The sequence below is a fragment of the Terrapene carolina genome, unplaced genomic scaffold, assembly GCF_002925995.2.
Source record: "Terrapene carolina triunguis isolate 2854851 unplaced genomic scaffold, T_m_triunguis-2.0 Scaffold95, whole genome shotgun sequence".
Classification (NCBI taxonomy): domain Eukaryota; kingdom Metazoa; phylum Chordata; order Testudines; family Emydidae; genus Terrapene; species Terrapene triunguis.
In genome coordinates, this window is record NW_020664446.1 from 4,894,768 (window position 1) to 4,909,620 (window position 14,853).

Sequence of the window (14,853 nt, forward strand, 5' to 3'; positions counted from 1 at the left end):
GCCGTGCTTGGGGCAGCAAAATACATAGAGCCGCCCCTGTGTACAGCTGCACTTCTTCAGGCCCCAGATTCAAAACAAGAGCAATAGGCATCTCTGACAGCTGTTTCCATTTTGTATTGGCGCCTTGCTGGCTGCTCAAACTGCTTTGCAAGTCTCTGCACCCAGGAGCGCCGCCAGCTTTTCCACCGCCCTAGGCGGCGGAAGGTCCCGCCCCGAAATGCCGCCCCTCCACAGAGGCGGCGGAAATACCGCCACGGTCGCCGCCCCCCAAATCGCAGCACCCTAGGCGACCGCCTAGGTCGCCTAATGGGTTGCGCCGGCCCTGTCTGCACCTCAGCCTCCCACCCACCGCTGAGGCTTTCTCCCTTACTCTCACAAATGCTGTGCAAAAGACAACATGCTGCTATAATCTTGGGCACGGTTTTAAATTCAATTTCCAACCTGTTCCACAAACAGTGCTGCCAAATGCACTCTCTGCTGCCATTCTGCAGCTATTGAGGCGGTGGTTAAACCATTCCTTCCGTCCAAGCAGCTTGTGAATGGCTTCATTAACCAGGGAAGCAGAGGATTAGCCGTGTCTCCTAGGATAACTGGAGCAATCTCCACCTCATTAATATCTATAGTGATCCTGGGGGCAAACAGTCCTTTCTCCATTAAGGCAAATCAGTTTTGAAAGATCCTAGAATCGTGGACCCTTCCAGACCATCCTGCGATTATCTGCAAACCTGCCACGATGGTCAACACATGCTTGGAGTACCGTGGATAAATACTCCTGAGCTCTGGAGGGCAGCAAATAATAGGCACATGGGTCCCATTGGTTGCCCAATACAGTTCAGGAACCCCATGCATGCAAAGCTATCAATAATCACCTCAGTATTACCAAGCTTTCTAACCTGGTGCAACAGCACCTTTTCCATGGCATCACACACCTGCATGACAATGGCCCCAACAGTTAATCTCCTCCCACGGAGTTGGTTGGCTATGGACCAGTGGCATTTGAGGGTGGCCAGCTTGCAGATGGTAGTGGGAACCTGCTTTCCATGGGCATGTTGGTAGGGTGTCTCTGCAGCTCCGGGGCTAGCTCAGCACATATTTCCGAAAAGGACGCCTTCTCCATCCTGATATTCTCTCACCACTGCTGGTCATCTCCGGTCTGCAGAATGATCCATCCTTTCCCACCAATTGATGTTGGTTTCCTGAGCCCAGAAACGGTGCTGCATGGCGTGAAGCTGCTTTAGGAGCCTCTCCTCTAGTATCGGTTGGTTGGCCTCCTCCTTCCTCGGCCCACTTCCGCCACTATCGCTGCTGTCACAATATCTGCTTGGTAGAGTTGTGAGCAAAGTCCAGAGCTCAATTCATCCATCTTTGGGTGCTGAAATACAGCCCAAGCAGACTGCATAGTCTCAGTTGCCAGCATTGTTGGGTCCAATTTGAAAATGGTGCTAGCCCATGCAGCGAGGAAGAATGGAGCAGAGACCGCGGAAACCTGGGATTTTTAGAACTTTTAATCCACCTGGCTCCTGCTATGTGTCCCACAATGCACAGCAAGAAAAATCCCAGAATGCACACAGCTCAGCACCGAAGCAAAGTACCATGGGATACCCCCCAGAATGTCACATGCTTAGTATGCAGCAAGATGCTGCCGTGTGTACATGATACGAATTGAAAGAAGGCGACACTGATGGCACCTCTCTGAGAAAAGTAGGTTTTTGAGGGAATGCAGGGGAACTACTTGTTCAGCAGGGATCAAGGGGTTACCTTCAATCCAGTTACCCCCTCCCTTTGCACAGATGCTCAGAGGAAAGGCAATGCATTGGCTGCTTAGGAGATGGCTCCAGGCACAGGGCCATTGGACTAGGTTGAACCCCCAGTAGGGGAGACTTCCTGTTGCTCTTTTTCACTTGTGCTAACTTGTTTGTGAATTTTGGTAAAAGGGTAAATGTCAGTTCTGAGTTTGAAATTAAACCCGATCCCAGGAGAGTTTTAGGTGTATGTGCCCCTGGACTGGATGTCCACACATCCAAGCCATACACAAACCCTGCTTTGGCCTGCATTTCTAATCTTCATTCTGCTCCACCGGGGATGCCCGGCTCAAGAACTCACTCATCTCCTTCTCCTGTTTAGCATCTCAGTGCATATTTCCATGCCACCTCCGATGCACAGAGGAGTCTCTCAACATTTGCATTTGTTATAGCCTTGTTCATTGAGGGTCATTCTGCTGGTTTATGTCTGTAATGGCCACATTCACCCATCAGCTGTTGAACAAACAAAATCCAGGCCCTGTTGTACTCAAAAGCCTCTGGGCTGTAGGTATAAACCAGGATTCCTGCAATACTGGACATGGGTCTGATCTACATCCATTGCCACCAGGTAATTGGTAGCAATGTTCTAGGAAACGTATTGGGGAGCCTCAGGTTGCTATCTGAGGGGTATTATTGGTATTTATTATTTGTATTACAATAGTGCCTGGGGGCACCTGTCATGGATAGGGTCTTATTAATGTTAATCATTTCTCCATACACATAACAAAGAGGTGGCCCCTTCCATGAAGAGCATACAACTTCTGAATAAGATGAAAGGCAAGAAGTGAATGCAATACACAGATGGGGGAGCACAAGGAAACAATGAGATGCTACTGGACAGTATAATAAACAGTGGTCACAACATGACAGCTATGTAATCATTGCCAAGAGGTGTAGTGCCAGGAGATCCCTCTTCAGGCCATGCCATCTTTTCAAGGCTCCCCATGGCTGAGTATGCGCCAAACCCTGACTTGCTTACTGTTTTCTGCCTCCCTTGATGTCACCCCCAAGAATCCAGCTGTCAGGCTTGGAAGAATCATGATTATACCCTGGGCTGGGTGATGATTTAAAGATTATATGACCAGCTCAGGGCCAGTTCTACCCTGTGACGACCCTCTGTGAAGAATGTGGGAGATCTCAACTGTATTACTTTTTATGAATGTGATGTATGCCTCTGTCCATTTGATTCCTATTATGCTGTCTGCTACATAGGTGCAAAGAATTAACTTAACTCTGGGATATTTTTTTTTACACATCTTTAGGAAGGCAGACATTAGTTGTAGATCAATCATAAAAACAACGAGGAGTCTGGTGTGACCTTAAAGACTAACAGATTTATTTGGGCATAAGCTTTGGTGGGTAAAAATCCCCACTTCTTCAGGTGCATCTGAAGAAGTGGGGTTTTTTACCTATGAAACCTTGTGCCCAAATAAATCTGTTAGTCTTTAAGGTGCCACTGGACTCCTTGTTGTTTTTGTGGATACAGACTAACATGGCTCCCCCTGATACTTAATTCAATCATAACAAACCATACGAGTCCTGTTTTGTTTTGTCCTGTCCCTGTTCTAGGGGGACACAACCAGCCCCAACTTAGGACAGAGCCAAGGCCTCAACAGGCAGGACAATGGAGACTACCTGCCAAAGACTTGGACTTGCTAATAACTCTTATCCACGGGAACACACACACACAGGGTTGGAGAATGGGAAAGGATCGGAAGAGACAAGGTTTAGAATCTGTTAAAATGAGACTCTTTCTAACAAGAAACGACCAGACCAGAACAAGAGGAGAAGGCTGGGAAGGAGATGAGTTGCAGAAGAATCCTAAACTCCCTGATGAACACTATGCCCCCAAAGGGATCTCAGGAGTGGTGAGGAAAATTAGGGAGGGTCTTGTGAGCAGATGTTTTCTTTTTTCCATAGATCTGTATATCTCTTGTGCTTTGGCTGAGCAGAGTGTGTGTGGTTCAGAAGTGCCTTTGCAAAATCTGTGCTATTTAATTTAACTGTTACAAAGTCCCCAAGGGATTGAACTCAACCCAGAGTGCCTATGCAAGTGGAGTTTCAGAGAGAGGGTGTGCTTATGCTACTGGGGGGACTTGGGGATGGTCAGCACAGATCTTGGGGCCTAAGACAACTAGACCACAGGGTCCCACATCCCAACAATGGGGTACCAGCATGGTAGTCTGTACACTGGGAATGTGCTTGCAAGGCCAGACTTAGCACCCAGACACTGTCTCTGTTTGGACTCAGGAGGCTTAAAAGCATGTGGGATCCAAGGTTTGGGTCTAATACAGCAGCCTGGCAACTGTCCACCAGGGGAGTTCATCCAGAGCTGCCTATTAAAGGCTCCTACTCTCCCCTCTTGTATCAGGGAGTCTGACTGCAGGGTTCCTCAATGCAGCCCCCCTTCTCTGTTGCCAGCTCCCTGGCTTGATAGAAGCCCCCACCTATTTCTGGCCAGGTGAGCTTCACCCCCAATTAAGCCTCGTTGTGTCCTAGCTCCCTGCTGGGTGCTGCCTATGATTAGTTAGCCTTTCTTGCCAATATTAACCCCTCCAGAGCTAATGTGAGGTGAATGCCTCCATCAGAACATGAAATCATTAAAAAAAAGAGACTTTGCTAGACTCTATTGCTTTTTTCTGGTTTTTTTTGAGAGCGAGAGAGAGAGAGAGAGAGAGAGAGAATTATACATAAATGGATGAGGGGAAAGTGGTAGATGAAATAATGTTTGAATTTTGAAGCATCAATAGTGTCTCTCAATATGTTGCACTCAAAATAGATTCAAATCTGCTTGGATAACGTCACTGTCACTTGAACTGAAAATTAACTAGCTGCTATTAACAAATGGTATGGTATTGATTTAGGGGGTGGGATCTCTTAAGTACTTAAGTGATCTCTGCTGCATCGAGTCTTAATTCCTTCTTTGGTAATTTAGAAGAGGAAGTAAATGGCATGTTATTGATACTTGCAGATGATGCTAAAATGGGAGGAGTTGCGAATATCAGTGAGGACGGAGAAATAATATGAGGGGCCCAAAGATTAGAAAGTTAGGAAATTACAAAATGGGGACTTGGCTTGGAAGCATGTGGTTAACACATCTGCAGAAAAATAATGCAAAACACAGATAATAAGTAGGAAGGAGACACCCAGGAATTAGCAATGGCTGAAAGAGACACATGGGTGATAGTGAACCACAAATTAGAAATAAGTTGCAACGTGATATGCCTGCAATAGAAAGGTCAATGCTATTTTGAGCTACCAGTGCAGAGGCATCATGGCAGAGGGGCGGATAGGTAATACTCCCTCTCTCCAGGGGTCTGGTTTGACCCCACCTGGAATAGTACGCCCGTATCTGCAAAGGACATTACCAGAAACATATGACAAATTGTGGGGAGTTCAGGGAAGAGCACCCTGGAGGTGAAGGAATTGATTGATTTGGGTTGGGTTAAGGGTTAAATGTTTATAATTGGCCTTAGCAATGGCTAGTGGGGAATTACTTAGCATGTATGCTCCTGACAGATGCTCATCACCTATCAGGATCAGGTTCTATAATAGTAATGTGTGGGGCGGTATAACTAACAGTAATATGATGCAATTAAGAAAGGGAAAAATTTAGTCTGAATGTCAGGAAAACCTTCCTTCCTGAGACTGAGATGTATGAAGCTGCAGAATAAAAGTCTGATCCTATCTGCTACAAACTTCTCTGGGAGCAGAATAATGAGTCCATACACCCCAATGGAGGTAGTGGAAACCCCATTGCTTGGGACAAGGCAGAGAGAGACGTGTGCTAGAGGGAACATGGCCAGGGAGATGGACTTGATAAAGCTAAGAGGTATTTTCCATTCCTAACTCCTGTGATGCTATGATGCTCCCAAAGCTAAAGACTTCATCTAGCACAGCAGACAGTGCTGCTGTGGGTCTGTTCTTTTGTTACTGCTATAAACGAAGCATCATCTGGAGAAATAAATACAATTAACAGAAAAGCTTCTCATGCACCACAGGCCACTCTACTGCCAAGAAACTGTTGTAAGCTCTGCAGCCTGTGATTTCCAGCAGGGAGGAGGGTAGCACAGACTCTGCTGGCTCATCCAGGGTAAAGCTCCCTTTTGGTTCTCCTGCCCATGGACTACTGTATAAGTCTCTGCTCTGATGATGGGCAGAGTGAGTCCAGTCACTAGTTGGGGCTCTGCTAATAGATAACAGCTGGGCCACTGGTTAGTAGCTGTGTGAGGTGTCAATCGTTCTGGCAAGCCTGAAATATTAGCACACAGCACGTTTCATTTACAGAGCAATTCTACAAACACGTTGTGACAGAGAGACTCCTTGCCAAAGGGTCCCCAGTTCTTTGCAAACAACTCTCATCTCAGACCTGACAAACTCACGACACCAAATGTGTCATGCAGGTATCTACAGAAAGCTCCTAACTTGTCAAGATTCGTAATCACTGAGCAATGAATGCATTGGTAATATTTAAGGAATAATGTATTTATACTGAAAGTCTTCTCTATGGACTTGGAGTGAAAGTTAGTGTCCAGCAGATATGTCTCAGTGATTGCCCAGGCAGGAGGGAGTCGTTACCCTGCTCTGGTTAGCCGGTGATGCAATGCAAGGTTCAGTTGTCCAGCCTTGCTCCATCCCAAGACTATCAATGGAAAAACATCAGAGACCATTACAAGCAATCAAAACCACTTGGAGGTTAAAATAAAGGGAACATTACAACAAACAGAGAGCCACCCTGCCTATGAACAAAGACAAAAGACTGTTTCAGTATAACAGAGGGTGAGGAAAGGTACCTTGTCTCCTTTCACTGAGATGATATCTTGGGGAGCGGGGATGTTCTCATGAAAGATTGGATCCTGGCTGCGGGGAAGGCAGTCAGCTCTGCAACAGGTTGAACTTTGGGTTGAGGGAGGGAACTTACTTAATTAAATAGGAAAGGTTACCGTTAATAAGTGTAGATCCAGGTTTGCGTTTTATGATTTTGTTATGGCAACCATTTGTTTCCATCACTCCCTCTTGTTTCTAGCATAATCTCTTCCCTTTCTTAAATAAACCTTTGTTTGTTGTATTGTGTGTTATAAAGGAGCAGTGATTTAAGGTAAAATCAGTAAAGTGGGGTCCACTGCTCCTTTGGGAGCAGAGGATCTGGGATTTCTGAGGGTAGGCAGAGTCAGCGGCTGGATATCACAGGCGAATGCTTCAAAGTGACTCGGGGGTGGGGGTGCACCTATTAGAACATGCAAGGTGAAGACAGGGCTGGCATAGCCCAGAGGAGAGTGCTTGAGCGGCTGAAAGGCCGTTGGTGTTCGGGAGCTCACACCCAGGTAGGCACAGGCAAGACTCCCTCACGCTGGAGGCAGGGGGTAACAAGGTGACTCAGAGTCCTGGGTGCCCCAAGAATTGTCACACACACTGCCTGATTTTTCAAAAGGGCCAAGCAATAACCCTTACAACCCCGTGGGAAGGTAAATATTAATTCCCATTATACAGATGTGAATGGAGACAGCAAGATTACAGGAGCTGCCCGGAGCTATGGAAGAACCTGGAGACAAAGCCAGGATTAGAAGGGAGAGGGGGTTCCTGACTCCTTTTCCCATGCAGAGAGCTGGAGAATTGGTGGGTTGGAGAGATTCAGGGGGGAGTGTTTTACAGAGGAGCAACAAAGGAGAAGGCTCTTGCATCAACAGCAAGGGGGAGAGAGGAGGGCAGTGGTCAATGAACACTCCCCACCCCCAGTCTCTAAACACCTCCATAAACCTGTCTCTGTGTCCCAGGGCTTTTAATAATGCTTGCCGTAATCAATCAGCGGAGGTAATGGCCTGGAGAGCAGGAAGCATTGTATCTGAGCTGAGCGTGCAATCCTATCACAAAGGAGTTTACGGGGGGTAATGTTTTTACAGTTATAGTCGGTGGTGAACCGTTCTGCATTTCAAGCACTTCTACCTTGCTATTAAATAACTAATAATTAACCGGGAGAGGCCATTCGAAGAGTCTGGTGTGGTGATGTCTGGTAGTAACTTTTTTTTTTTAATGATACAAATCTATGCCAGGACTACGTGCTGGAAGACAGTAAAACACATATAAGGGGAGGGAAAGCGAGTTTGTGATGGCCAAACTTTTTTTGATTTATAAATAAATCTGTTTTGATATTTGCAATTGAGTTGGCAAAGTCTCTAGTGCTTTGTTCCGGAGGTTGCTTAGAAGCAGGGTACCGCTGGGTTTATATCTAGGCAAGCGGCCACCTCCATCAGCGGAAACCTACTGTAGCATTCTGCATTCTTCCTAAAAGATTTATCTGAAACAAGGTCCATGGCTGGAGTGTTTAAAAATGAAAAACAGCACCCCCCCCCCAAGTGTTTGTACAGTGTGGCTTTAATTGTAATTGTGTTTCTTCAGGTTGCAGTGTGGTGAGGGGGTGGGGAGGGATGTTGTATCTATAGAAAATGCTTTGAGCTCCCTGGCTATTTCAGGAAGACTCCAAGTCTCCTCCTCCTTATGTAAATAAACATGACAGATCCCACTGCTTGTGCTGAGGCAGGGAGGATCTGAGAGTGGGTGGAGGCTGCTTGAAAGGGTGAGCAGCATTCTGTGGTGCACGGATGTTATGTATGCACTTATTGGGAGTCGCTAAGCCGGTGTGTGTCTGTGCCTGTGCATGCTGATAATGACTGAATGTGCGGACTTCTACATCACTGCTCAGTGAGAAAGGGACTGCAAGGTAGCCAGCCACCTTGCGCAGTACTATGGGGGGACAGATAACAAGAAACACTCTATACGGTAAGGTGCTAACCACCGCTGGTGTTTATACAGCAAATTATATATGTAAATTCTTAGCCCTCTGCTTGACCCTTCTGCAGCAGAGAATATGGCTCTGAAAGGTAAGCTAGGTGCAACGCTGGGGACTGCTCTCTCTGCAATTTTTTCCCCTAGTTCTCTTAAAAATCTTGTTTGAGAGCTGATCATATTTAAAGCAGAAGCCTTGGGTAGGGTGAGTGTTTATCTTACCTAATTCCATATGTCGTCTTGTTTTATTGCTTTGAATGAGAGACAAATATTTGTCTATATAATGTTGACTACTGTGCTGACAGATAGCATGGACAAAAAGAAAGTATGTGTATATACCGTGACAACCTTGACCAGGAAAAATGGCCAGTAAGCATCAATGTAGGTTTTAATTTGAGAAGGTATCAGGGTTTCAAAATCCAAATGTTCATCTTTATCATTGGGGTTTTCTTTTAATCAAAGATTGTGTGTTTCTGGTCTATTTTATTTTTAAATTGTAAATTTGATATGGTTTAAAACAAAGATGCTGGCTTGAACTGATTGAGCTTAGATAACTAAGCTAAATCCATTGAGTACAGTATGCTGTATGTGTTTGCAGGATAATGTAATACTGTGAGTGGGGGATGGGGAATTAGATAATATTGAATAGGACAGTGCTGAAGCAAACTTTAGGACTGTTAATATGATATACTGTGTGTGTGTGTGTGTGTGTGTATCACACACCAGAATCAGCTTGTGAGAAATACTGTACTCAATTAATATTGAGCTTGCTCATTGCTTTGAAATGTTTTCTTTAATTTCTGGACATTGGACTGAGTCTGGAGTCTACCTGAATGAATATTTGGGTATGCATGATATTACAATAATAAATATGAATGTAAAATGTTCTATAAAGACATATTTACAAACACAGATACATTATTCTCATACATACACAAAATGTAAATATTTCTTAGTTTGAGCTGAGATGTATTATGAATACATTCATTATAAATATTTGTCTGCTCCAATCCTGATTTTTCTTATTTTCTCACCATTGTCAAACAACAATATAATTAACAAGTAAATATATTCAACAAATGTGTATTGATTCCTTTCTCTCATATATAGCAAGGATGTCTCTATAGATATTAGCATTTCTTCATGAGTTACCTTCTGCATTTTAACCTTTGGTCAGACCATTTTGTGTCTGTCTTTGCTATCCCTACAATGCACATGCTATTTGCAAAATAACATTACTGTTATGTCATCAGAAATAAAAAGAAGGAAGTCCCTGGATAGTTGCTTTGTCATCAATGCTGGATTTTTTCCCACTTCATCTTTTTCTTTAATCTATTCTTTTCTAAGTGAAATGGAGAAACCTGGATAGAAACATTATTTGCATAGTTGTATCTAGGTGTTGGGTTCCTCTGCTGACTTGCCACAACCATTGCGGTGATCACACAACTTCTGCCTTTCAGTGATACTGCACCAAGTGAACCCAGTTCTTGAAGTTTTACTTTTGTAGGGGGACGAAAACAGAATTAGGAGACGTGGGTAATTAACGTTCTCGATTTTGTCTCTTTAAATAAAGAATAAAAGCTGCAAACTGTATGATAAGAGATGCACAACTGATAGCTGAGACCAGAAATGATTTGAAAAGTGATATCAATAAAGGATTTTTTTTTTAAAAAGCATATGTAGTAAAACAGTTTTAAATTGGAAATTTGAGGACAACTGCAGTGGTGGTTTGTCTGCCTGTGGCTACCATACCTCAAGTTCCATATTTCTATTGACTGCAGTTTTTTTATTTCAAAAGTACCTGAAAATGTTTACTTTATTAAAATGATAATTAAGAACGAATAAGGTAATGCTAGTGAAAGCAGCTGGATTGACAGCCTGGGGGACTGGAATCTTTTGGTTATAAAGAGAACAGGTGCGGCAGAGGCAGAGGCAGAAGCATTGCAACCGCCCACCAAACTGACCCTTGCCAGTATCCCTTGACCCTAAGCTGGAGGACTCAGGTGAAATTTTCAAAAGCACCTAAGGATACGTCTACACTTACTTCCTGGTTTGGCGGCAGGCAATCGATCTTCTGGGATCGATTTATCGCGTCTTGTCTAGACGCGATAAATCGATCCCGCAAGTGCTCGCCGTCGACGCCGGTACTCCAGCTCGGCGAGAGGAGTACGCGGCATCGACGGGGGAGACTGCCTGCCGCGTCTGGACCCGCGGTAAGTTCGGACTAAGGTACTTCGAATTCAGCTACGTTATTAACGTAGCTGAAGTTGCGTACCTTTGTCCGAAGTGGGGGGTTAGTGTGGACCAGGCCTAAGTGACGTAGGAGACTTGGGGTATGTCTACATTGCAGTCACGAGGCGCTATTGCAGCATGCGTAGGCATACCTGAGGTAGCTTTGATTGAGAAAGCGTTCTAAAAATAGCAATGTAGCCACAGCAGCACGGGCTACCCTCATGGGTACAGTCCTGCCCGGAAACCCGGGTACATACTCGGGCGGTTAACCAATGCTGCTGCCTGTGCCACCATGGCGACACTGCTGTTTTTAGCAAGGTTGCTCAGAAATGCCTGCATGTCTTCCAATTGGATGTCCTGATTACAGAGTAGACATAGCCTACTGGAGCTGGCGGGTGTAATTTCCAGCTGAAGCAGACATACCCGTTCTAGCTCTGATGGAGCTAGCATGCTAAAAATAGAAGTGTAGCTGTGGTAGTGGGAGGGGCAAGCTGCCCTGGGTACATACTTAGGGTCTTGAATGGGATTGTACTCGGGGTTATTAGCTGCTCTTGTCAATGGTGCTGCTTTCTATTTTTAGGCACTAGCTCAGTCAGAGCTAGTGTGGGTATGTCTCCTCGAGCTGGAAATCACAGCTTCCAGCTCCAGTGTAGACGCATCCTAAGTCTCATTGGAAGCCAGCTGTAGTGGATTGAGTTGCCTAGAGTCCATTAAATCCTTGGTGCCTCTGCTGAAACTGCCTCCAAGGATATCGGTTGGAGCTAGCGATGGTGGGGCTAATTTGATGTGATGTGAACACATGTCCACTGGAAAGCAGGCGGAAACCACAAATTCCTGTCCCAGAGGCCATTTCACAGGTGCCAGGTAGCAATGAGTAATTCATCTGGGTTGTCACTGACCCTGGCTGGATTTGAATGAGTGACTTAGAGAGGAAAGTCTTTTTATATCATCTATGATTTAGGTAGCCTGTTAAGTGGTAAAAACAGGATGATGGTGGGTCATTTGCTATGGAAGGTTTTGGCTGCACTAATGCTGTATGGGGGGGGGGCTTACAATGGACAGGAAAACCTATATACACTCTGTCACTGTAACTAGCATAGCATCCTCCATTCAATAATCTCAAGTCCCTTTACAAACAATGAATTAAGCCTCATCATATCCCTGAGTGGATGAATATTGTCATTATCCCATTCTGCAGACAGACACTGAGGAATGGAGAGGTAAAGTGACTTGCCCAAGGGCAGTCAGTTTGTGTCAGAGCTAGGAGTAGAACCCAGCAGCCTTGCCTCCCAGCTCTGTACTGCAATCACAAGACCACCTCTCCTCCCTGTTAATATTATCTGTAAATATTATGTCTGCTTAAATTATTCTAAAAGCTATAGGTAAGCTTATGTTTGGAGTCCTTTGTGGTGGGGGGAGTGGTGATTTTATTTGAAATGACCATTGTATGCAGTTCTAGTGCACTCCTGTTTCCACTGACTTCAGCGAGAGTGTGGAAGGACAGCCGTGCTTGCAGATTGTCCTAGTAGTGGGGTTGATGGGTTCTCAGTGGAGTCCTGTGTCATCTCTCAGTGGAGTCCGGTCCCACCACAGGGGCTTAGAGGTAAGGAGCTTTAAACACGAGAGGATGGAGTTGAATTGGGTTGAGCTTCCTGTAACAGATCCCGGAATGAAAACCTTCCCAACATGCAAATAATGTAACGAATTTATTGCATGAATGACGAACCCCTTGATTTTTAAAAGAAAATGTCTAGTAACTGTGTGTGTACACCAAAGGCAAGGTTCATCACTGTCTTGCCCCATGTAGATAAATGTCATGCAGTGTCCGGGCATCATTATGTAGTCTCTGTCCATGTGCCACTGTGCATTATATGTATTATAATTTATCCTATTCTGTTTCTCTCTCCCTCCCCCAAACCCATATCAATACTTAGTGTAATTTTGGATCCTATATATATAATCCAAAGAGAGTAAAAGTTACAAACAGTAAGTTCAAGGGGAGCATAGCTGGGGCCATAAACTTTTGAAAAAGACGATATCCATAAATGTTTTTGTTTAAAGGGTCCTTTTAAAAAGAAAATGTTAGCCCCCACGGAGATTTGCCTTGTTTATCGGAGACCGCAATGTCCCTATTTTGACGAAGTGAGCATTTGTGTGCATAAAATATATACATACAAAATTGCACTAAATATTTATATCAAACAGTACTTGCCATTTAATCCTAAATGAAACATAGCTACAATATCTACATATATAGTATTAAGCGTATCCCTGCAATACGTTGGGGGTTGGACTCTCTATTGCCTGCTGTATTCCTTTGTAATGCTCTTCTCTGGAAAGAAGTAAAAATGGTTGTTTCATATTATTGATCATTCAGGACGCTACTGTAGCTCGTTTGCTGAAGACCTAATTCAGTAGGGCCAAATCCCTGGGGTTTTACCTGAGACTGCAGGATTGGGGCCCATTAGTTTTGATTTTGCTCTGCTTTTCTTTCTCAGTATAAAGATAACTAAAAAGGCTTTTGCAAGGGAAGCTGCTGTGCTGAGAGAGACAGTCATTTTTTGTATACATGTAGAGATTTCAGACTGACATGTACAGATCTCTTCAGGGGGCTTTCTGCTACCCAGGATATACACCGTGGATTAATTCTGATGCATGGGGTTGTGTGTATGTGTGTACACACGTTTTGCTTAGCTAACCTCACCCAATATAAATGATGATCACCAATAATGCTCTCATTTCAGGGGTTTAATTTTATTTGTAATTACCCATGTGTCACCAGCATTTCACATAATCGTGTTACGGAATAATTCTTACCGGCAGCAAAGAAAAAAAGTATAAAGTGTGCCATTTCCCAAGGGCATGTCTTCACTAGCAACTAACGTGGCTATGTAGTCGCGGCACCAGCCGGCGCTATAAAAAACCCACCTCCACGAGAGGAGTAGCTCCTAGCGCTGGTGCATTGTCTACACTGGCACTTTACAGCGCAGAAACTTGCAGCGCTCAGGTGGGTGTTGTTTCACACCCATGAATGAGCGAGTAAGTTGCAGCGCTGTAAAGTGCCAGCATAGACAAGCCCCAAGATGTAATCAGCATCATTGTAATTGGGGTGGTGATGGTGGTGGGAAATGGCTACTGAGAACAGAGAGCCACACGATTTGATTGTTGGCTTGGAAAGCAGCAAAGTTCAAAAGAGATATTGGTGAGTATTGTTTAGATTGTAAATTCCTTTCAGGAGAAAGTGCTGTGTACCTCCCCAATGTAAATAGTGTCTATTTGTGTGGATGTGGGTGTGCATGTCCCAAATTTTTCTCTCCCATGGACGTGGTAAGGCCCCAAGTGCAGTGGAACCATAGTGGGAGGAAGGTCCCAGAGGTTGCATAGGGACACCCTCTGCACCAGTGTTCCATGGTGACTACACGTCAATGTGGAGAGGTCTTTGCAGCGTAGTGAATGGATACCTGGCAAAGTGGACCTGCTTAGCAAAGCCTCTGGGGCTAGGTCTACACTGGGGGGGGATCGACCTAAGATACGCAACTTCAACTACGCGAATAGCAAAGCTGAAGTCGGCGTATCTTAGGTCGATTTACCTGGCCGTGAGGACGGCGGCGAGTCGACCGCTGCCGCGCCCCCGTTGACTCCGCTTCCGCCTCTCGCCGCGGTGGAGTTCCGGAGTCGACGGCAGAGCGATCGGGGATTGATTTTATCGTGTCTCTTCTGCCCGGCTCCTTTGTGTGATCATTTATACCTGTGCAAAATGGGTGCAAAACACGGGCATTCTGATGTGGTCGCATTTCATATCCACTTAAAACAAGTGTAAATGGCTGTGCAAGAAGCAAGGCAGTGGATACTCGGCTGTTCCATGTAGGGGATGGGACAACAGCCACTGCTAAAGCAGCTGTGTTGATGTTGTGTCTTTCAGCAACTAAGGAGGGGACGGGTGCTATTTCCCTAACTTTAAAATGGCTCCCCTATGCAACCTTACTTACTCTAGCTTTGCAGAATGGCCTTTACTTTTAGCACTGTCACAACTACT

At 45.0% G+C, this 14,853-nt stretch overlaps 1 protein-coding gene across 1 annotated transcript in view; it reads left to right on the forward strand.

The window, feature by feature from the left end:
* Window positions 1–8,440: 8,440 nt before the first annotated feature.
* NEURL1 (neuralized E3 ubiquitin protein ligase 1) overlaps window positions 8,441–14,853 on the forward strand; it is a 106,435-nt gene continuing 100,022 nt past the window's right edge. The window contains exon 1 of the mRNA XM_026651050.1: window positions 8,441–8,579. Within this exon, the coding sequence (XP_026506835.1) occupies window positions 8,546–8,579 (34 nt within the window). The 5' untranslated portion in view covers window positions 8,441–8,545. The remainder of the gene's footprint in view (window positions 8,580–14,853) is intronic.